General features: G+C 39.2%; 2 protein-coding genes across 3 annotated transcripts; both read right to left on the reverse strand.

Annotated features, from left to right (window-relative positions):
* Positions 1-5469: 5469 nt before the first annotated feature.
* LOC311017764 (tubulin alpha chain-like) lies at positions 5470-7790 on the reverse strand. The gene is made up of 3 exons (XM_084016341.1): positions 7535-7790; positions 7292-7440; positions 5470-6477 (listed from the first exon to the last, which is right to left on the reverse strand). The coding sequence occupies exons 1-3, from the start codon at positions 7773-7775 to the stop codon at positions 5503-5505; spliced, it is 1365 nt and encodes a 454-aa protein (XP_083872467.1). The 5' UTR covers positions 7776-7790; the 3' UTR covers positions 5470-5502.
* Positions 7791-12135: 4345 nt separating this feature from the next.
* rps21 (ribosomal protein S21) lies at positions 12136-18066 on the reverse strand (the record flags this gene model as incomplete). Of its 2 annotated transcripts, XM_084015079.1 has the most annotated exons (6): positions 18035-18066; positions 17528-17610; positions 16299-16362; positions 15634-15705; positions 13975-14030; positions 12136-12376 (listed from the first exon to the last, which is right to left on the reverse strand). In XM_084015079.1, exons 2-6 carry the CDS (start codon positions 17575-17577, stop codon positions 12367-12369), a joined length of 252 nt encoding a protein of 83 aa, XP_083871205.1. In that variant the 5' UTR covers positions 17578-17610; positions 18035-18066. The 2 variants fall into 2 exon arrangements, with proteins under 2 accessions (XP_083871205.1, XP_083871206.1); XM_084015080.1 differs by lacking the exon at positions 12136-12376 and having other exon boundaries at positions 13971-14030.
* Between the last annotated feature and the right edge of the window lie 4266 nt (positions 18067-22332).

A 22332-nucleotide genomic window follows, 5' to 3' on the forward strand; every position in this document is an offset into this window, starting at 1 on the left:
CTGTTCTCACCCTTTAGTGAAAACCAGATGCTTCTATCTTAATCCGTCTGTTAGTATCTGCCTTCAGTCGAAACGTAATGCTCTTATCCTCACATGCTACTCACAAACATGCAACCTTCTCTTTTGCAGCCATAACTTCAGTACAGTCAGACGATAACGGTATTGAATAAATACGGTTTGTCTATTCCAAGCATTCCTGAGGTGTTCCGCCTCACGTTCTTCATCAGATAGGACTTTGAGACAGACAATCTCACACACACACACACACACACACACACACACACACACACACACACAAACACACCTAAATGTCACACACAGTGAGGGCGGATATGTTTGAAGTGCTGTGGGCCGGGGAGGGGATGTTTGGGGTTGACAGCAGACTCAAATGTGTGTGTGTGTGAGGCAGGTACCGACTTGCCCTTCCCTTTGTCTCCTCCAACAAGACACTTCAATCCACACACACTCCTGGTGGGCCCCTCTCTCTCTTTTGTTCCCCATGTGAATTCTGCTTTTACTCCCCAAAAGAAAGGATCAGAGCTCAATATTATTGATGCCAGTCGGAGTATGATGTGTCGACCCCCCGACTTTTCCTCAAGTGTCACTATCAGGACTAAATGGTCACTTATACAAAGTTATGATCAAAATTGAGTGAGAAGATTACCATGGGGTTTAATAAGTACATTAATGATCCTCAGAGCTCCATGAGCTTTTTTAGTCCCACCCTCAAAACATGAACTTAAGAGTGATATCTAACAAAAACAAAATTTACAGACCGCCTTTTATGGGTGATTTTTGTTGTATGTTATTTAGCTCATTTAATGGTCTGCCTCCTTGAACTCAGTAAATAATCAACCTGTAATGTGCAATCCAATGCATGCACATATAGGAACTGGCAGTTGGAGTCATCAATCCCGCTCCAATTACACTCCGGTACACTCCGATGTAAAGCTGCGTTTTCACCTAAAAGTGAAATACATGCAGATTCTTTCCTTTCTTGGAGTGAGCGGGATGCAATCTGAGTTGAGCACTGAGGGATAATGAGCGGAACGGCCTATCGATTACATGTCATGTCCACGTTGCGTATCCGTGCTTGTGCTTGTGCATGAGCAATACCGTGCTGAAGCCTAACTCTTCCAACCGTGCCAGGGCCAAGGAAGTGTACCGTAGGTTACCCATAAAAGTAATTAGCTTGATATAAAACATAAAAAACACATTTTAAAATGTCTAAATTATACTTAATAAATGATGAAAGTGCTTACTTTAACATCAAGTTTTCTTTGATCAATCAATTGCTTTACCGTTTGTTCCAGTATAATTCAACTGTACTTTTGTCAGAAGACCCTTATTGCGCATGTGCTCGCATGCCAAAAAAGCCACATGACATTAAATAAAATAAAAAAAAATCATATTTAGAATAACGGCATTATATACAGGTAATGTTCATAAATGTAGTTTGGATCAATGGCTCCATGATACTAACTAGCTTTGCAAATGACTTTATAAGCCAACATTACAAAGCAACCAACACCAAATCCATGTCACATAGCTAAGTTACAGCTAGCTGGCTATCTTTAGCTTAGCTTAGGTTAGAGTTAGATAGTTGGCCGTCCATCCTTCCTAGTAGAAAGCAGTCATTAATTATGTACCTTTGGCACACACAAAAAATAAATTAATATGTGTAAATTGTTCCGTATACTGTAGTACCTTTAAGCTGCATGTTTTTTGGTTGTGTGTAAAAAACGTATTAAGAAATAATAAGAAACATAAGTAATGTTATTATTTATATTATTGTGATTAACTTTGTTGCAGTACAATTATTACTTATTAATACATTACTTTACTAAAATATTGTACAAAAAAGTTGTACAACGTTTAAGATAATAATATTTTTGCGTAGTGGCAGTGGTACAAAACTAACACAGTTATTACATGAGGATGAATTGGATTTTAAAGTGCAGCCCCTTGGCTCTCTATGACCTACTCACTCTCTGTTGAGTCTGCTTTCCTTCCATTTCTCTCCCTCTTTCTCATCAGCGTCTCTTTCACCTCCTTTCCCTACATAGATCTCGCCTGCTTTGAAGTCCGCTGGCGTCTGAAAGGGGACAAAGAGATGAGCCGGGCTACTTCTGAAGACGGACAAAGGGCTGATATAGACGGGAAAAGAGAAAGAGAGAGGCATGACAAAAGACAGGAAGTGAGGAGTAAGGTGAGGAAGGAAAATCAGAGATATAGTAGCGAGGGATTTTTTATTTGAGGGATAGAAATACATCAGTGCTTTGATGCAATAATGGGTGACATGGACTCCATGAAAATGGGGTTGAGCTTCAGTCAGTCATAACTTTTAATAGCACAAATTTAATTAAAGTCTATCAAGATATACCTTTTACATGGATGTTCTGCTGCAGGACAATAGCGGTTCTCTGTGAAACAGTGTTCTCTATGTGTATGTGTGTATGTGTGTATGTGCCAAAGGTATGCAGGGGGCCAGGTGAAGGCATTTGGGGGGGGGGGCTTCCAATCCCTTCCTGATAAAATCATTGTTTGGTGAGCTGCGACTAGCTGGGCACTCCCACAGGTTGAGAAACCTGTTTAGCATTTAATCCAGATGAAGGATTTGGTTCCAAAAGAAGGTGAACTGAGTGTGTGTGCTTTTTATACAGGTATAGAACGAGAGTGAAACAAATGGGAAAACTTTAAAAAAGCCAGATCCTATGAGTTTTAGAGATACCATTGGACTTTTGTCGTCAAGTTGGCAATTTTCTCAGCAAATCAGTCTTAAAATGTGGATGGGATAGTAATGTCATTCAGTTCTTCTGTGTGTCCGACAGTGTGGTACAGCAGTTAACATGAATGGCCAAGTAAGTGTGAACACATATAAGGAACATATACTTGCTCTTAATGTATATGCAGAAATAGAAATAGTCCCAAAAAGAGGGATAACAAAGTAGTCAAAAGGTAACATGTGTACTTGCACTGGCAGGCTTTATTGTACTGCAGCTTCAATTATTGTTCTCTGCCATTAGAAACGATCTTGCTGAAAAGTTAAAACTAATGACAGACATTGCCTCTTTTGAAGCTCACATCACAAGGACTAATTATTACCGAGTAAAGTTTTAAGACATTTTTGATGAAACCTAAAAGGAAATAATTATTCCATCAATTTTGGATATTTTTTTGTTAAGGAGAATATGCTACCTCACGTATTGATATTGATACATTCGCAGTCACCTCTTGTCACCAATATGATATTCGTTAGGTGGGTATACCAGTTTAATCACCTGCTCTAGCCCTTGTGTCTTGATGAATTCTCATCGTTGTTTGTAATCTGGCCGATGGTGGTTGTATCACCTGAAAACTCAACAACAAAGTTCTCCCTGCATCCGAGGAGACAGGAGGGGGCTGAGCACAGAACCCTGGGGGGCTCCGGTGTTCAACATTAGAGTGGAGGAGGTGTGGCTGCCAATCTGCCTAGGGTCTGTTTGTGAGGAAGTCTAATAACCAGGTGCAGATTGATGTACTCAAGCCAAGGGTGCTAAATTGACCAATCAGTTTGGGGGGAGATGGTGCTGAATGCTGAGCTGAAATAACAAACAACATTCTGATGGAGGTTTTACAGATGTGCGAGGGCTGAGGGGAGGGCAGTGTAGACAGCATTCTCTCGGTCCTACAGGGCTATGCGTGGAAGTTGACATATAATCTTGTTACATGTTATTCCTGCATACAGCAATGTATGAGTTGTTCTCACACCAGACAGGTCTGAGGCAGCTAACGGTTAGTCATTTGTCCATACACGGGAAGTGATGCAATTGGAGGGCTGAACAGCAGAGCACATTTGCTGGAGTCTGTAATTCACCTGAGAAAGAGAGACTGCTGAGGAGGTCAGAGCTAGTTATCTATTAACTAGTGTTGCATATCCCGAAGAGTTAAATAATGATCTTCATAAAGCTTTAGAATGGCAAGTGTCATTTTTCTCTCAGCATTAATCTGTGAAACTGCACAATCACACATTACAGGCACATTCAATCCAATCTGATTCTCTTTCAACGAACAATCAAGGCTGATTAAAAGGTCACGTTTTAGTATATCTGAACTCCAGAAGGTAAGTGTGCTTTTGTTCCATTTTTCCTTTGTGAAATGGTTTTCAGCCGACGGAAATGTGTTGTGAAGCAACTATTCTTCACATTCCTGTGATCCAAACAGGCCTTCTGGGAAAAAGCCAGAGAGAGAAAGGTGGTGATGAAGACGACGATGACATACTTCTCATCTGTGCAGTTACTCACCTGCAGGGAACGAGAGAGAAAGAGCTAGAGAGAGAATATGTGGGAACAAAGCAGTAAATGACAGCTATCAGTGAGGCTGTGTGAGGTTAAAGACGCCCTGAAACCGCTCTCACGTGACCATCAACTCCACACTGCGTTTAGCCGGAATGACCACCAGCTCATGCCCTGTTATTCCCACTTTGAAATCTGTTTCATCTGCTCACTCATTCTTTAAAAACCTGTTGTGTTTCATGAGAAGTGAATGCCAGAAATGGAGTCAGGCTCACAGCCTTCTTGTGGCTGCATGTAGACAGCACACAATAACACATATTTATATAGTCCAAGCAACATTTCATACATTGGCTAATTTTCAAAGATCTAAGAAGGTGGCCGGCCTTAGATCTTCTCAGGCAGCTCTAATCCAAAGCATAAATCACACCTTCAACCTTGGTGCGGATTTCAGACATCTGTTGTACACCACTGCCCCCAAGTGGCCAAAGTGAATGGAGCAAGATCATTGTTTTAGGTAGTGATGTCCAAATGAAGCTTCGTGAAGCATTTTCTTTATTTTCTGAGCCCAATAGATGGCGCTCTCTGTTCAACAAAGGTTTGAAGGCCGATATATTTCCATTGCTTTCAACCCTTTGTTGAACAGAGAGCGCCATCTATTGGGCTCAGAAAATAAAGAAAATGCTTCACGAAGCTTCATTTGGACATCACTAGTTTTAGGTAATCGAAGTGAAAACCAACCTAATACCAACCCAGAAATGTGTTTTTAAACTAAACAGTGGCTTACGCTCAGGCCACACTGCCTGCATGGGCAGCGCGTGCGGCTGCCTTGCTGAACTGCTGTGTGCCTTTCATAATGGCCAGAAAGTTTCATTTCATTATTCATATCGTTTGCAAATAGACAGAAAAACTAGGAAGTTTGCTGGTATGATGTTTATATTGTCAAGCAGCAACATAGAACATAAAAAGCAAAAAAAGTGCACGAGCCTTACAACATAGTGTGAGCAGAGTAATAACTGTTCAGCTAAAAACTGTACAAACTAATGTGATATTGCCCAGAATGGCAGCATGTTTTTAGCATTAGTGACAACTACATAGACAGGAAAAACAATCTGTACTGTTCCATTAAAAATACTACAATACTCTGCCCTGTGGGTAGAGTGTGTACAAGACAGTAAACAATAGCTCAGTCAACATTTATTGTTAAAGATGGTGGAAGTACAGATCAGTCCTAAAACTCCCCATCATCCTCCTCCTCTCCGGCATTATCAGTTCCAACCTCCTCATAATCCTTCTCCAGAGCCGCCATGTCCTCCCTGGCCTCAGAGAACTCTCCCTCCTCCATACCCTCACCCACATACCAGTGAACAAAGGCACGCTTGGCGTACATCAGGTCAAACTTGTGGTCAAGCCGAGCCCAGGCCTCTGCGATAGCAGTGGTGTTGCTCAGCATGCACACAGCCCTCTGGACCTTGGCCAGGTCTCCACCGGGAACTACGGTGGGCGGCTGGTAATTGATGCCCACCTTGAAACCAGTGGGGCACCAGTCCACAAACTGGATGGTGCGCTTGGTCTTGATGGTGGCAATGGCAGCATTCACATCTTTGGGCACCACATCACCACGGTACAGAAGGCAACAAGCCATGTACTTGCCGTGGCGAGGGTCACATTTCACCAACTGATTGGCTGGCTCGAAGCAGGCGTTGGTGATTTCTGACACTGAGAGCTGCTCGTGGTAAGCCTTCTCTGCAGAGATGACAGGGGCATAGGTGGCCAGAGGGAAGTGGATACGGGGATATGGCACCAAGTTGGTCTGGAACTCTGTCAGGTCAACATTAAGAGCACCATCAAAACGAAGAGAAGCAGTGATGGAGGACACAATCTGACTGATCAACCTGTTGAGGTTGGTGTAACTGGGACGCTCGATATCGAGGTTCCTACGGCAGATGTCATAGATGGCCTCGTTATCGACCATGAAGGCACAGTCAGAGTGCTCCAGGGTGGTGTGAGTGGTGAGGATGGCGTTGTAAGGCTCCACCACAGCGGTGGACACCTGGGGAGCTGGGTAGATGGAGAACTCCAGCTTGGACTTCTTGCCATAGTCGACAGACAGACGCTCCATCAGCAGGGAGGTGAAACCAGAGCCGGTGCCGCCGCCGAAGCTGTGGAACACCAGGAAGCCCTGAAGGCCAGTGCAGCGGTCAGCCTGAGGGCAGAGAGGGAGACACGGTTCATGTACGAGATGCAGTTAAAGATGTTAGCTTGAAATTATGTTTTGCTTATTTTAACACAGCAATACAATGACATTTTAAAATGTACATAAAAAAATAAAATAATACTAATAATAAGAGTATAATGTAGTTGTCCACTACTAAAATGAAACAAAACATGCCTGCCATGTGGAATTTCTTGGAACCTTGTGTATTCATCTAGGGTTGTCTAGAAAGCATATATAGTGGAGTACAATTTGCCCAAGTTTTCAGATATTGGCTGATAATTCTGCTATTACTCAAATAAAACAGAAGACAAATTGAAACTTGGTTGTGCTGCTCACAGCATTTCTGAAAAACTCAGAAGAAATGTACTTATACAATGGCTGCTCCATGTTTTATGTATACATTTCAGAGCAACAGTACCACCTCTGTCCAGAAATAGGCACCTATTCTTTCATTCTTTAGGCACAAATAATGAAATCCCATTCACACCAGTATGGAACACAGTATGAGGGTGGAGGCAGAACTCTTTCAAACCTGGACAAATTAAAGAAAGATTTCCTGCAATCAGAGACTAATCAGCAAATATTGTGTTACCTGGATGAACTGAACTGAAAGTTCACCATAAGGATCTTACTTGTTTATTATTGCACTTTTTATATATGCTTCTTATTGATCTTACTTATTATAGTCATGAATAATGCTTCAAGAATGAGACATAATCCACTGAGAACATCTATTGTTTGTCAATCTCCTGATCAATTCCTGAGAATACCTCGTCTCATCTCCTTCTCTGAATTTACCCACCAGTTTGCGGATCTTGTCCATCACCGGTTCAATGATCTCTTTGCCAACGGTGTAGTGTCCACGTGCGTAATTGTTGGCAGCATCCTCCTTGCCAGTGATCAGCTGCTCAGGGTGGAACAGCTGGCGGTAGGTCCCAGTGCGTACCTCATCTGAAGGAACCAATTCAACCAGAAACCGCTTGAGGGTTTAACTTCATGAAACACAAAGAGGCGACTGTGCGATGTGTATGTAATGAGAGCTTACCGATGACGGTGGGCTCCAGGTCAACAAAAACAGCTCTGGGGACATGCTTTCCAGCTCCTGTCTCACTGAAGAAGGTGCTGAACGAATCGTCTCCTCCTCCAGCGGTCTTGGTACTCGGCATCTGTCCGTCTGGCTGGATCCCGTGTTCCAGGCAGTAAAGCTCCCAGCAGGCATTGCCAATCTGGACACCAGCCTGACCGACATGCACTGAGATACACTCACGCTGGAGGAAAACAGCCATTTGTAACTATCACCATTAAATATGGCCAGACATCTATGTTTTTAACCATGTCTTACTAGTAGCCTCAGATCCTCACCGCATGCTGAGGACAGCAAAGGACCAAATGAGAGCAGGGGGGGTGGGGGGTGGGGGGGGGGGGGGGGGGGGGATAAAGGGACTCTTTGTAAAGAACCAGATACCACAACATCATGACCAAGTCAACTGATGCATGATGCCTATTTTTTACAGTCTCAAAATACATTAGTTCATGCAGACCATCAGATAGTTGATTATCCATGCATAAGATATAACGCAAGCAGATAAATAATCATACTGAGAATATACAGTATATGTATGGATATAATATTACATATACTATCTTTGGAGGAACTTCCATGTTACACTTCCAAAACCAGACAGAGCTGCGACTTTTAAAAGCAGTAGCTCAATATGAAAAGATTGAAGATGAAATGTCTGATAAGTTCATTTTATTAGAAAAAAAGAACAAACAAATGTAAATATAGATTATCAGAAGCAGATATAGGCCTACATTAACTGTGCACTAGGAGAGATGTCTATAAAATATCCATATAACACACAATATAAAGAATATACTAAGATACACTACAAATATACAAAACTACGACTAAAATGCAACTTAAAACATGAGAAGAAAGCAGGACATGTGACAAGGAGACTTGTATAACGTTTCCCGCCGGGTCCGTGTGCACACAGCAGACAGTAAAGGCAATAAGTAACATTTCGAGAATAATGCTGTTTATCTTGTCAGTTAGGAAGATAACAGTAAAAACATTAACTACACTTAATGATAAAAATCACAATTGAAACGTCACAACGCCATTAAACAGGTCATTGTTCATACTCACCATGTTTGCTGTGTCTAAAGGAGGATGAAATAAGAATGAAGATACTGAATAAACTCTCACAACTGCGCTTCAAAGAGTGCTGTGTGAGACGCTATGGAGCTGAGCTTTGCTGGGCGAGGCGTTTTATACTGTTGTTGGGGGGGGGCAGCTGAATCCGATTACAAGACAGTGTTTCACTTAGAAAGGGATGGGCTTCTTTAAACGTATTAACTGCCCGGTAACATTCACATTTTGGCCTCGTGACTTTTGGGGAAAAAAGACAGATTATTTGTATTTTGCATTATATAAACGTGTTTCAATGTCATAGATAGATAGATAGATAGATAGATAGATAGATAGATAGATAGATAAATAGATAAATAGATTATACTGGCCAATCAGGCACTCAAAAAAATGTTTGACAGTATTAACATTTTCTCAGATACTCTTTGTACGTAATTCATCATCTTTCTTCAAATAATAACAATAACAATAACAATTATAATATAGAGTATGATGTCTCTTTTTTCTTTAGAACCGGCACTTTTATGAATTTAAAATGATAGCTAACTCTATTTTGAGTGCTGTTAATTCTCTTCTTCCCTTCAAATTAACACGAAAACTGGAAAATCATTCAACTTTGTTCTCAAATGATTCTATAACCCCTGTCTGCAGGCTAACAGGATGGCACTACCACCAGTGTGTGAGTTCTTCACAAACACAAAGCACCAGCATTCCCTGTACCGTTGCCCTCACACTGTTTTTCACTGGCAAAGCTCCACCACCACTGATTTTTTTTCATAATTGACCTCAAAAACATTCCAATTAATATCGCAGACCCTCTTGAAGCTCAGTCGAAAGGAGGAAGATGTTTCCTTTCTTAATGTAATGACATCGTTGGAGGCAGGTTTCCCCATGGTGACAGCAGGAGTGCAGCATATTTGACCTTCACCAAAGCATATGCATAGGCGTTATAATTTCAGGTCACTTTTAGTGGGTGCAACAACTCAAATGCTCTTAGCTCTGTCTGCGCTACACTTAAACAGAACTTTATCAAATATGTTTTCACGTTTTTAAAAATCAGACCAGCTTTCTTGATAACTTAACCTAACAGGGTGGATCAGAGAGAGATGACAATAGTCTACAAAATAATTAAAGAAAGTATTTAAAGGCTTATGTGGAATTTGATTACTTGTCTCTGAGGACGTGGTAAAATCAAGCCCAAAAAAGTAGTGTGGTATTCTGTGTTTATGTGGTAAAGATGACCTTCATCTATAATTTAAGCACATTTTAAAGAAAATAGGAGGAATTTATTCATTGGGAAGGACTTGTCGCTGCATAACAATAATGACCCAGGATCAATAAGTATCCAGAATGTCATTATTTGTTGATTCAATTTTGTATTAAGAATCTGAATATGCAAAGTAAAAGGGAGTAAAAAGTACAATATATTCCCTTGGGATGGAGTGGAAGTATTAAGTAGCATAAGAATCAAGTAAAGAACAGCGAGGACGGAGTCCTGTTTCATAAACCGAGTTATCCTTCAGTAGCTGTAAGGATTTATCTGGACGAAGACTTCAGAACTCAACAGATATTTTAAATGATTTAGAGCAGTCATTCCCAAAGACTGGGTTGGGACCCACAAGCGGGTCACCAGAGATTTTATTTGGGTCGTCAGATAACTGTACAATTTCTTCCTGCAACATTTCGACTTGCAGTAGACATTTGAGCCACATGAGGGAGCCATAATGGTTTTATTGTTCTGATAGGAGGCATACATTCTGTTTGTTTTACTGATGAGAGGAAAAACCTGTTAACTCCAGCTAAATATATAACTGATGAGAGAAATGGTAAGAGTGAGAGATATTGTTAATTACACCTAAACACATTTATTTGATCCATCTTTAACTAATGTTTTTAATGACATGCATTAAACAAAGTTGTGATTTATCAAATGCATGTCTTCTAAATGGCTGGTTTATCCGTTTAAGATGATGCAAAAAAGGCCTGGAAAGTTAATTCAGACACAAACTCACTTGATTTAGATTAGGCCTTTTAAACAAAACGAGGAAACTGTTAATACTCAGCCAGTCGAGTGGTTTTAGGTTTGTGTTTTCAGGTAACAGGAAGCATTTACAACAAGTGAGACAGCAAGTTGTTGAAATGTTTAAAAGCTGACTTGAATCATGTGATACATTTTTGGTGTCATATCAGACCTGCTTATCAACTTTTTACTTTGTGTGGTCTTGATCTCTCCAGGACACAATCGTGTCCAAGGGTGTGTGAAGGAGTGCACGCACTTGGCTGCAAATTTGCACTTGTTCTGTGAAGAGCCAGTGGGTGCAGTCGAATAGTCAAAAAATAAGGTCCTAACTCCTATTCCTATCTCCTATTCCTTGACCTCTGGGGAAAACGTCACGGGGTTAAGGAAAGGCGATAGGAGAACTCAAAAGGACTTAGGAATAGTCGACCGCGGTGTTCAGAGAATCCGACCGGACTTTCACTAAGCTACGTCATTATATCGCGGCCGCTGATGATTGACAGCTGATGATCGGCACCGGCGATTGACGTGCGTCTGCGCTGGAGAAACTACAATAATGGACTACAAAAAGTGCATCGTCCACTTCTCCACATGTTGGTTTTATAAACAGCTGGTTCACTGACCGGCTTCAGGTCCAGCAGCTCCTCCTTCCTGTTTGACCGCTGTTTTATTTACTTTTCATTTGTGGTTTTAGTTTCGTTTTTGTCAAACATTTGTAACATGATTGAAATAAATAAAAAAAAAACATTAAATTATTATCACTGTCCACACATTTATCATCACTATTCCAATTACTCTGTCTGCATGAAAGTCATTGTTAAATATGTAAATGCACCTATCGTTTGTTTTCATGAACGGCCGAGGTGTGCGGCACTTTAAATGTTGCTCTCGCAAAGAATTGTGGGTCGGCGTAATCTCCTTTCCTATGGCATAGGAAGGTCCGTTGCATCCTATGCTAAAGGAGCTCTGAAAGGAAGCATTGGAGCTCCTTTCCTATGCATTTAGAGAATTCGAACAGCTCTTATCATGGCGGCCACTTGTTTACTTCCGGGTCACTTCTTCAGTTAGGAACCTTCCTAAGCAAAAAAGACTATTCGACTGCACCCAGTGTTTCTCTTACACTACTGCATCATGGGAAAGTCTATTCCAGCAAGTTATATCAATATTGTATACCCTTTATGTATCAATATTTTAGACTTATTGGAACCGTAACATTTGATTGATCAAGATTAAAAACGTAACCATAGAAAACGTTGCTTTGTCGTCACCGTTATTTAACATTTTATCCATACTGCATCTAAATTTAAAACCGTCGTTTTCCAATTCACTCTTTGAAGGGTGCTCCGATGACAAACTGACAAAAGAATATTTTGCCCAGACAACATTATTCGGGACTATAAAAAAGAGGCATTTGCCTTGGATGTTGTTGGTAACCAACTGGTCATCCGTACAACTACAACCATTACTTTCAATCAACAGTTGATCAACTTAAGGGTCGTCAGGGAAGATCATCATAAGTCTCACTGAGGAAACGTTTAACTTCATTTCAGTTAATTAAAGCCTGACACTTAAATGTAGACAAGATTGCATGACAAACTGATGAAAGGACCACATTACCCGTTTATATCTTACATTCATTACTAAGAAATCACAACAACAATTTTTTTTCCACAATTTATTTTTTACAAAGTCTCCAGCATCATACTCAGAGGGTCCTGTGAAACAAAAGAGAGAAGAAGAGGATAAGCATAGGTTAACAATGAAGAAATGAAGCTGCTTCAATTCCAGAATTGTGGTTAGTGCTGTCAGGATCAATCGTGACTTTGATATAATACCCTGCCTAAATATGTCTATACCAATACTGAAACGATACCACGGCTAAAATAAAAACATTTAAAAAAAAAAGAGGAAAGTAATGGAATAATGACAAATTACAAAACATTGAACTTAAAATCAATTTTCCAACTTAAAATGTTATGATACACTGTAATCCGATACCCCCTGTACTTGATTTCATTTAGTTTCTTTGACCATTAATTTCATGTTCGCAACCAGATATCACATTAAGACACAATAAGTTCTCAAAATAATATATTCAAATTAAATTCTTTGAGAAGATGATGAGGGGAAGCTGCTAAAATCAGGAAGACGTCACAGTAACTGTAGAACGTGCTGTGTTGTGTCACAGTGGTGTTTTCCAAATTACAGGAAATACTTGCACAGAGTCAGAAAACATGGTGAGTTATTATATCTGTACATTTGGTCAGAAATTAACTTTTTTTTATTTTCCCTGTTTCACCTGATATTTACACCAGTTCAGGGTGAAACTGTACAGGCAGCGAACGGTTTATTCATTATCAAAATAGTTTTTATAAACAAATTCGGAACTGTATAAAACATGCACGATTACACTACAAAATACAGACAGGCTGAGAGTACACTGTAACCAATTTAGTTTTTTTGATTCTTGTGTTTGTACACAATTGATACAGTCTGTGTGTAACTAGTCCTTGTATTGTTTGTCTGAAACAGGTCTCCCTTGGAAATTAGACAACCTGTATAAATAAAAGGTAAAAAATAACAAAAACACAAGAAACATTGTAGTGTTGCACAGTATACAGATACTACTAAGACTGAAGGGATCCACCAGGACGGTTTTTGGTTGCAGCGGTCAAAACAAACTACAGATCCAGGGATTTAGCTAGCATAGCTATATAACAAGGATAGAGTCAAAAAATTAAGTTAAAAGAATATTAAAGCGGGCCATGAACAGCTTGAACCCATTGACAAGGAAAAGAACAACACGGCTCTTATTACTGACCAAATGTTCTTATAAAATTACACTTTCTGTCTTTTCTGAATCTGTCCAAGCATCTCCACTAATTCGTGTAACCGCCCAAAGAGAATGTGTTGGAAGTAAGATTTTACCATGTTTCTTTAACAGAAAGTCAAAGCACAACGAAGGAGTGACATTATCCTCACAAAAGCAACTTCCACAACAGAGCTTTCTACAGTTACTGTGGTGTCTTCCTGATTTTAGCAGCTTTCTCTCTGGAAGGCTCTCTCCGTCACCTGTGTGGGAGTACCACTTGAACAGCTACCAATGCACGAGTGGGGGCGCTGTTTTACCAAAAATATGTTCATTAATGGCTGATAATGTGATATCTGGATGCAAACTCAAGTCACAAATTGAAGTATAGGGAACATAAGATGACTGCATAAACCATTGCCTTTTATGCACGAGTGTATGTTTTTATATATATAAAGAATTGTTATTCAGACACATTTATGACTTTTGAGAACAGATTCTTACTTTGAGACAACAGAGTCATTCTTTGCCAGCCTCAGGATGGAGTCATCAGACTCACCCTGTTGGAAAGAAAAAAATGAGTTCAAAGTTTCCACGTTCAGAAGAAAATCTCATAGCAGACGAAGATTTCCAGGAGAGACTATAATATACTATATATACACACTATACTAGCACAGGGGTGTAGAAAAGTAATGGAAATAAGTAGAATATGAAGTCTGTCTAAACACATTCAAAACCCTCATCTAATTTTGAATAAAAGGATGAGAGAACCCCCAAAAGCATTCTGCACCAGAAACTAACTGCAGCAAAAAAATCCAATCCATGTTCAGTGTTTCAGAAGCCATTCTGCATAGGAGTATTTTTACTTTGTTTACACTTTAACTCAATTATTATACTAATTTTTTATGTTAATTAGGGATGCACAATATTATCGGCAAGGTATCGGTATTGGCTGATATTGACGTTAAAATGTATTATCGGATATCTGAAAACACCCGGATATATTAAACCGATAAATAAAGACAGCTGCTTCCTTGATTAAATGCCCGAGGGCGCGAGGATTGCGTGCGCTGTCGTGACGCGACACGTCACCGACTTCAACATGCAGCAGAGTGAGGGAGAAGTTCAAAATGTCAGCAGTGTGTACGTTTGTTAAGGTGTCGGAAACGGATAGCAAAGTTTGTATTTGCAACAATTGTTCAGTGTCTGTGATGCGAGGAGGAGCCAAGACGCAGTCTTTTAACACGTAAGTCGCAGTCGGCAACATTTGTTTGATCATATTCACTGAAGCCGCCACTATGCGGTGAGTCAGAGGTAACGCCAAGCGCCGCTCGGCTGGAGACCGATTGTCCCACTGTAGACGGAGCAGGGGGCGAGCGTGCACGTTCCCTGCTCCGTCTACAGTGGGACAATCGCAGTACTTCCGCAGTGTGTGAGGCGGAGGTGTAATTAGCTGAGTGGAGCAGGAAGGCTTTGTGTGCGCACGCTGTGTCGATGGACGCTTCATGAAGAAACGGGTTTGCTCTGCTGATCTGTGAGCGTAAGCGTGCGGGGATGTTATTCATAGAAATGCACTGTTAAAATATTTCAGTTAAAAGGGTGTGTTAAATAGATTATTAATTATTTGGTAGAATATCAGTAAAACTGTGACGCTGTAAAACCTGTTAAAACATGTAGTTTAAAACATTTAATTTAGTAAAAAAAATCTAAAATGGGAATAATTAAAGAGCCTGAATTTATCATAATTTCATTTAAAGCTACTGCCAAAATCCATTTTTCTAATTTTGGATGTTTTTGATTTGTCAAAGGTGTTTCACCTGTGCCAAGTACGAATAAAAGAAGCTTAAGTGCACTGAGTGATTGCGTCTGGTTTTTAAAGAAAAGAGTGAGGCCCTTCCCTTTCAAGTGTGGGAAGTTTGTATGTGTGTGTGTGCGTGTATATATATATATATATATATATATATATATATATATATATATATATATATATATATATATATATATATATATATATATATATATATATATATAGATGGATAGAGGTATCGATATTGGCAAAAAATCCAATATCGTGCATCCCTAATGTTGATGTTGACTATTGTTTACGATCTTAATTAAAAAGCAATATGAAAGCAGTGAAAGCGCACTGCAACAGAGACTTACCATTCTGCGGATGGCACCACAGATAGCGTAGGTCTTGAACTGACCATTGAAGCGACCGGTCACCTTGTCAACCTGCAGATGACAAAGCACACTGGATATGAATATATTAGTCCAAAATAACCGTTGCACAAGATCTTTCTAGCCATCCATGGCATTTATACATTTTTAACAAAAGCATGTTGTGTGTTATAGTTTTGTTTATGTATAACATTGCTTTGCTTAATTTTTAAAACAAAATGTAACAATTACATTAAAATGTTCTGAATTATTAATAATTATTTTTATAAACCATATACCAGCAATTTTGTAACAAAAAATAATCCATTAAAATTGACAGGAATTATAATTCAAGCGTAACCCTATTCAAGCAGCAACACATTGGTCAAAACTTAAATAGGAACTAAAATACAATTAAGATTAAAAATATAATCAATATATTATATCAGCCCAGAACTGTATAGATCAGCCCCAATGTCACAGATAGCCAATCAAACTGTTTAATTCGATAGGCTCAATAACTTTTCAAAAGTCTGCTATTTGATTTTGATATCACATGATTATAAAAGAAGTCAGTCACATTTCCAACAGAGGGCCAATCTAGACACACCGATCTGGCTGTACAAGTCTGTTACAGGATAGACTTTGACATCGAAATCCTGTTTTACCTCAGCAATGTTCATCTGGATGGAGGCATGATCCTTGGCTCCAATAATTCTGTTGCTAGCAGAGCTGTGAAACACAAATGCAATATTTGAATTTTATGTCCATGTAAATAAACATTCACACCAATACTCTGCATCACAAGGGCTTCAGCTGAGCCTCAATGCAACACTTTGTTTTTGTATCTTTCCGTTGTCACTAATAAGGCTAGTCTCCAGAATTAGATATTTCCTCTATTTAACCCACAACAGTGCTGAATGTAACTATGAACATTTGCCCAAATAATGTACATGTTTCCAACTTCACTTTCCATGTTATGCTACCCCTATCTGCAATCAGTTTCCTGTGTGAAAACACAAACCACGTAACTCTAGGTGTGTTGATAAATGTTTGTGATTAACTGAAGAATGAAGTATTCCTATGTGGGTCAAGAAAAATGATACTTCTTAACCCTGTGAAATCATCTATCCCGGCTGACACGACGCTTGTAAGAGGCAGAAGCATGCCGTATCGGACAAATAAACAGTTTTGTTTTGATGCCTTATAAATATGTTTTTTTTTTGCCTATTCTAAAATGGTGTATTTGAATATTTCTGCATATCGGTGTCCCTAAATAGTCTTAGCGTTGTATAAATTGATTGTGACTGGAAAGCGGAGACTCTTGTGGATGCTTCATTTTATTTATGTGTGATCAAGATGGTCCCATAGTAGCTATTTCACATAGTGAAAGGCATATTTTGGGAACTTAAAACATTATTGATAATTTTTTCATCACTTCTCCAGTGGTAAAAAAAAAAAAAAATTTATTTAGCACCAAATCAGTGTGACATATAAGACATAAAATATACTTCTATCATAATGTCCTAACCCCTACAGGAATACAGTTTATTTTTTATCAATTCTGTTATTCTTTCCGATTCGTGACTAGAACATTTGAAACACTTCAGAGCATCCTCGCAAATGAATCTTCCCATCCCCCTCCTAAAACGACGAAACGGGTCTTGGCAACTGAACTACCAGCCTCTTGGATCAGCTGGGGAATGCACCGGTTAAGATAACACTACCAAACATGGATTTTGCACAATCGTTAACATCTACAGCAGTTAAATGCAACACAAACATCAATCCAGAAGTATTATTACACGAACATTAATGCTGAAACATACATAAATAGTACTCTACCTTAAATAAAGGGTCAGAGTACTTCTCCCACCACTAACAAATAGCCACTTACCATTTACGTGGGACGTAAAGGTCCACAAATTCACCAGCGTCGTTTTGCATGTTTGCGGGTTGTACAGACGGTCGCCGTTAAATCTGTAAGACATTTCACAACTCAGAACAGCGTTGTACGTGCGTTACCTGGCTGCCGCTAAAACTCCAGCGGTAAACAATGTCGTAACTGTCGCTTATTCCTCAAACTACGTGCAAATATCACCGTATAGAAAATACTAGAGTGAATTCCTTTCAAAACGCGTCTACGTAGGAACCAGCATTTACTGGTGAGTTAGCCAGCTAGCACATCAGTTAGCAAAGTGGCCGCACATCACGGCCGCATGCGGCCGCTCGCACACTCGACAAGACGTCTGGTATTTACTTGAATCTCTGCCGTTAACACCCAAAAACCATCGGCAGCTACAAGGGCACGTTAACTTCGACACATCTGACGGAAATGTAGGCTATGTGGGGATAGAAAATGCATTTTAAAGGATGTTAAAACGAGAGCTCGACAGACACCCACCGTATACGACAAATGGCCGACAGGAAAGGAAGGAAGAGCTGTTGACCCGGAAGTAGAAATATCTCTTTCTGAAGATTTGTCGCCAGCTGCTGGCTAGATACTAGTACGACAACCACAATGATCTACACGTAATGGCCATGTAGAGAACCGTTATTCTTGTGTCTACTTTTAGTCTGGGACTGTTTCATGGTTACGTATTAGTGTTGCACCGTATACTGGAAAAATATAACAACGCGACATAATTAGCGACAGATAAAGCGATAACCCCCCCCCCTCGCTGACGCAGCAGCCTCGGCCAAAATCTCACTCTGAACTCAGTTAAACACTTGAGAGCCCTGTATTAGACGCATCATCTTCTCTGAATCTGTTCAGCTATTTCATGTAATTCGGAAAATTAACCATTATCCATTTTCACCCTCCACCCGAAATCTTACTAATGTCTTTGGATATTACGATGACTCATATAAATTATTATTATTATTAGTATTAGTATTAGTATTAGTAGTAATAGTATATTAATATTAGTAAACTCAAGTACATGGGGTATCAGATTACTGCAAACTATTTACGTTTTTTTTAACTAATACATATTTACATTTTGAATTAATAGTAAAACAAAAGTTCAATGTTCTGTCAGCTACTGCCATTACTTTTCGAATAACTCCTGCACAGCAATTTCTATAGGGATAAAGTTTCATGTTATCTTATAGTCAGGTCCACTGAAGGGAAATGTTGTACAGTGATATTTTAGACAACAGTATCCTTTTAGCTTTATAGCAACATAAGGAAAATAAAGGAAATATTTTCCCAGTTTGGTCTAGAAGAACATAAATAGCTTGCCACCTGATACATATTATAGTAGCCTACATAGTATTGTTAGCTTTGCTAACAGGGGATATAAGTGTAGGTGCGGGCTGAAGAATGATTCTGGAGTGGATTATCTCACTTCACGGACTTTACTGGAGAGTTGCCGAACACACAGGTAGGTACAAACACACCGGAGCGCTCTAGCTCCGATGCAGACAGACTTAAGTCCACACTGAAGCAGGCGAGCGATCTCCTAATAACAATGTACTACCGCCGGAACTTTCCGACCACCATACAGGAAATCTGTCACTAACACACAGTTCTGGCAGAGGTCAAATGCTATAACAACATCAATGGATTCTATCTGTTCAATAGAATAATAACAACATGAACAACATCTGTTCAATGGAATAACAACATTAACAGCATTACAGTTTATTTATAATGAAATTATATATATGTCTGCTATTTGTAAAGGACTGACACCAAAAAGCCAAACATTTAATTTAATTGTTTATTAAGGGCACAATCAATACAACCATGGTAACATTTTAGATACACATAATGTAAAACAATAGTTTTCACATTTGTGTTACGCACAAATATTCCAAAAGTCCGAGGTTATTGTTATTGCACATTACATGGTATGTAACAAAAGAACGTGTGCTACATACGTTCTACATCTTATGGAGTATGTGGCCTTTTTTCGTCACACAATTGGATTCTCCATGAAAACATGTACAACACTACCAAAAAGCAGTTATAATTCATCATATTTAAAAAAAAAAAACATGTTGTAGAGTTAATCACCGAGATACTCAGCTATGACTTTGTCTACAATACAATACAATTTAGTCAAAACTGCTGCAGTTTTATATTATATTAAATATCTTCACCATATTTAACTGTAACCCATCAATATATAAATAAATAAAAAGATTCACATAAATATTTGCGTATTTAAGTACTTTAAAGAGCTTGACCAAAATGGACACAAAGTGGTATTAGATTGATGCAATCAAACTTAAAAAAATAATTCAATCTAGGTTGTTGAAAAAGAGATTAAAACTAGCCCTAGTAATATTACAACTATTATGTTGTAACCTTTGCTACTGCTGCAGGTACTACGTCAAGGACTATTTGTCCTGACACATGTACATCCGACTGCCAGATCATAGGGGCGCTCACACCAGGAGCAACCGGTGCCGTTGCGTACCATATGGTAGACTGGAATTTGGATGATGATAGGTTTGGCGATCATGTCCCCGATGATACAAGCCTTGCAATCAGCATAACGGATTTTCGCGGGCTCTCTGCCATCTTTGTGATCAACGCTGGAAAAATGGGGGGAAAGTGTCCATGAGGTTTAAATAAATGGAGGCGTAGATGGAAGCAGATTGGCAAAAAAGGTGGAGGTGACAAATTAGATAGAACAGAACATGCCAAAATCCCCAAAATAAACCGTGATAAATAAATAAAGGGAAAATAATGCACAATTGCATTAATCAATAAATGCATGTCATTTCAAAGTTAATACAAAATTCCATGAATAAATAAAAAATTAAAAGGAAGAGTTTATGGGGTGAATTAATAGAGAGGTTAATACATAAAGGAAGCAAATGAAAACAGAAATATTGGTTTATGTCACTTTTTATCACTGAATTAATTTCTCCAATTATTTTTAATACGTTCTTGTGTGCCTTTATCAGACTTATTTTGATTTCTGATGTGGTCGGATGACACTTACAGACCCTATGTATTGTTAGAAGCTTAAGATACAGTTCAACTGTGCAAACAAATATCTTTTTTTTTTAATTCATTAGCGTCCCTTGTATCATTAGTTCTGAAAAGCATCAACAAAGTAACTGCTATTTGAGTAAGATGTTTTGTTCCTCTCCTCTATCCTGGCCAACAGAAAGAAAACTCACCTCATAGTCCAGGGTGCAATTGAAGAGTCTTGGAGATCGGACACTACTAGTTCGATGTTCGGCTTGCGATATTCAGTAGTATGTTTACAGTCCCAGATTGGGTGGCTGCACACTGTCCCCATCAGTCCCAGTAATATCTGGAATTCAGGAATATTTCGGAAAATTAGGATTCCCTTTCACCAAAATTGTTGAATAACTAGCTGCATGTCCTTTCGGTCTTTGTGTTTCCTATCTGCCCTCACTAACAAGTACCAAATAGAAACTAAAATAAAAAGGAAATAATGTAATAATTGCATTTGTCCTGTTGGGCCAAATCCCTACTATCAGGACCTTTGACCACTCTTTGGAAGCATAAGGCATACAGTCTAACGTTACTACACTGCATGAAAAAAAACATTACAAAACATTCATTAATACTATCAAAATATTATATTCATCTTAATTTTGAGTTTTTGAGGCCAGCGCTTTAAGGCGCCCAAGATCACTGCAGTACTCACCAGAAGATGTGTGAAGGTCATGGTGATGCTGATGGAAGCAAGTGCAAATTCCTTGAAAACAGAAACAGTCCTTTTGCTAGAATCTTCAATAAGCTGTGATATCGGCTTTCAAAGTCCTGCCCTCTCTGTGCCCTGTTGCACCTTTTATTAAACTTCACAGGTGGTGACGAAATAGTATTTGCATCAAAGGGATATGGCTTGAGGCATCATGGACTGTTGCCAAGGGTATATTGTCATCTCACTGACATGTGCCGCTTTGGTTGTGTATGTGGGTGCTCAGGTATTTCACAAAACAAACACAGACAGGGGACATTCCCTTTTCTTATTGTTTTTGTTACCCGGTTATTTACTTCCAGTCTCCAGGGCACTGACAGGACATTAGCAAATCCGAGCAATCATCTGACATTAGTCTTACACTTCCCCACAACCCTGAATACAGGATAAGCAGTAGACAATGGATGGATGGAATCTTGCATTTTTAGAAACATTTTTACAGACTTGCCTTTTTGCCCGACAGCTAATCTGATCTGTCATTTATAATACAATTCTGTTGTTACATTTATTTATATAGTTTAAATCATGTTTGAGATCCTACTCATGTTAGCTAGCAGGATTTTGTGGCCATTGCTGGAGTAAGGATTCCCACTGTCCACGCTATGCTGCTTGTACACAGGCAGGAACTGGTCACTCCCGGTCGGGTAGCCAGAGTGAGGGGTCACCCCCGATGACCTCTGGTACAATTACTGAGGATGTGTCCAAGTGCAATACTGGATGTTTGTAATACCTGTTTTTTTTCTTTCGGACTTCAAAGTCTTTTTGCACTGACACTGATAAATTAACTTTTCCAAATGTTTGGGGCACTCAACTCTTAAAATAAATAAATAAATAAATAAATATATATATATATATATATATATATATAGTTTCCAAAACCTTGCTCGGAAATTCCTGGGGAAGACGTTGGATGCTTTGTCGCATTTGCATGATTAAAGCAAACAAGTTGGTGGATGGAGGAAGTACATGAGAGCAGGAACATAAGATGGTCACACAGCATGGAAGTTATATA

This window comes from Eutrigla gurnardus, assembly GCF_963514095.1.
Source record: "Eutrigla gurnardus genome assembly, chromosome: 8".
NCBI classification, from domain to species: domain Eukaryota; kingdom Metazoa; phylum Chordata; class Actinopteri; order Perciformes; family Triglidae; genus Eutrigla; species Eutrigla gurnardus.

Bases quoted from the DNA above. Each gene is read 5' to 3' on its own strand.
- LOC311017764 (XM_084016341.1), bottom strand. From the start codon at position 7,775: ATGGCTGTTTTCCTCCAGCGTGAGTGTATCTCAGTGCATGTCGGTCAG. The intron at 7,441-7,534 runs GTAAGCTCTCAT...TGGTTCCTTCAG, and splicing joins CCTGGAGCCCACCGTCATCG to ATGAGGTACGCACTGGGACC. The intron at 6,478-7,291 runs GTGGGTAAATTC...CTCTGCCCTCAG, and splicing joins TGGACAAGATCCGCAAACTG to GCTGACCGCTGCACTGGCCT.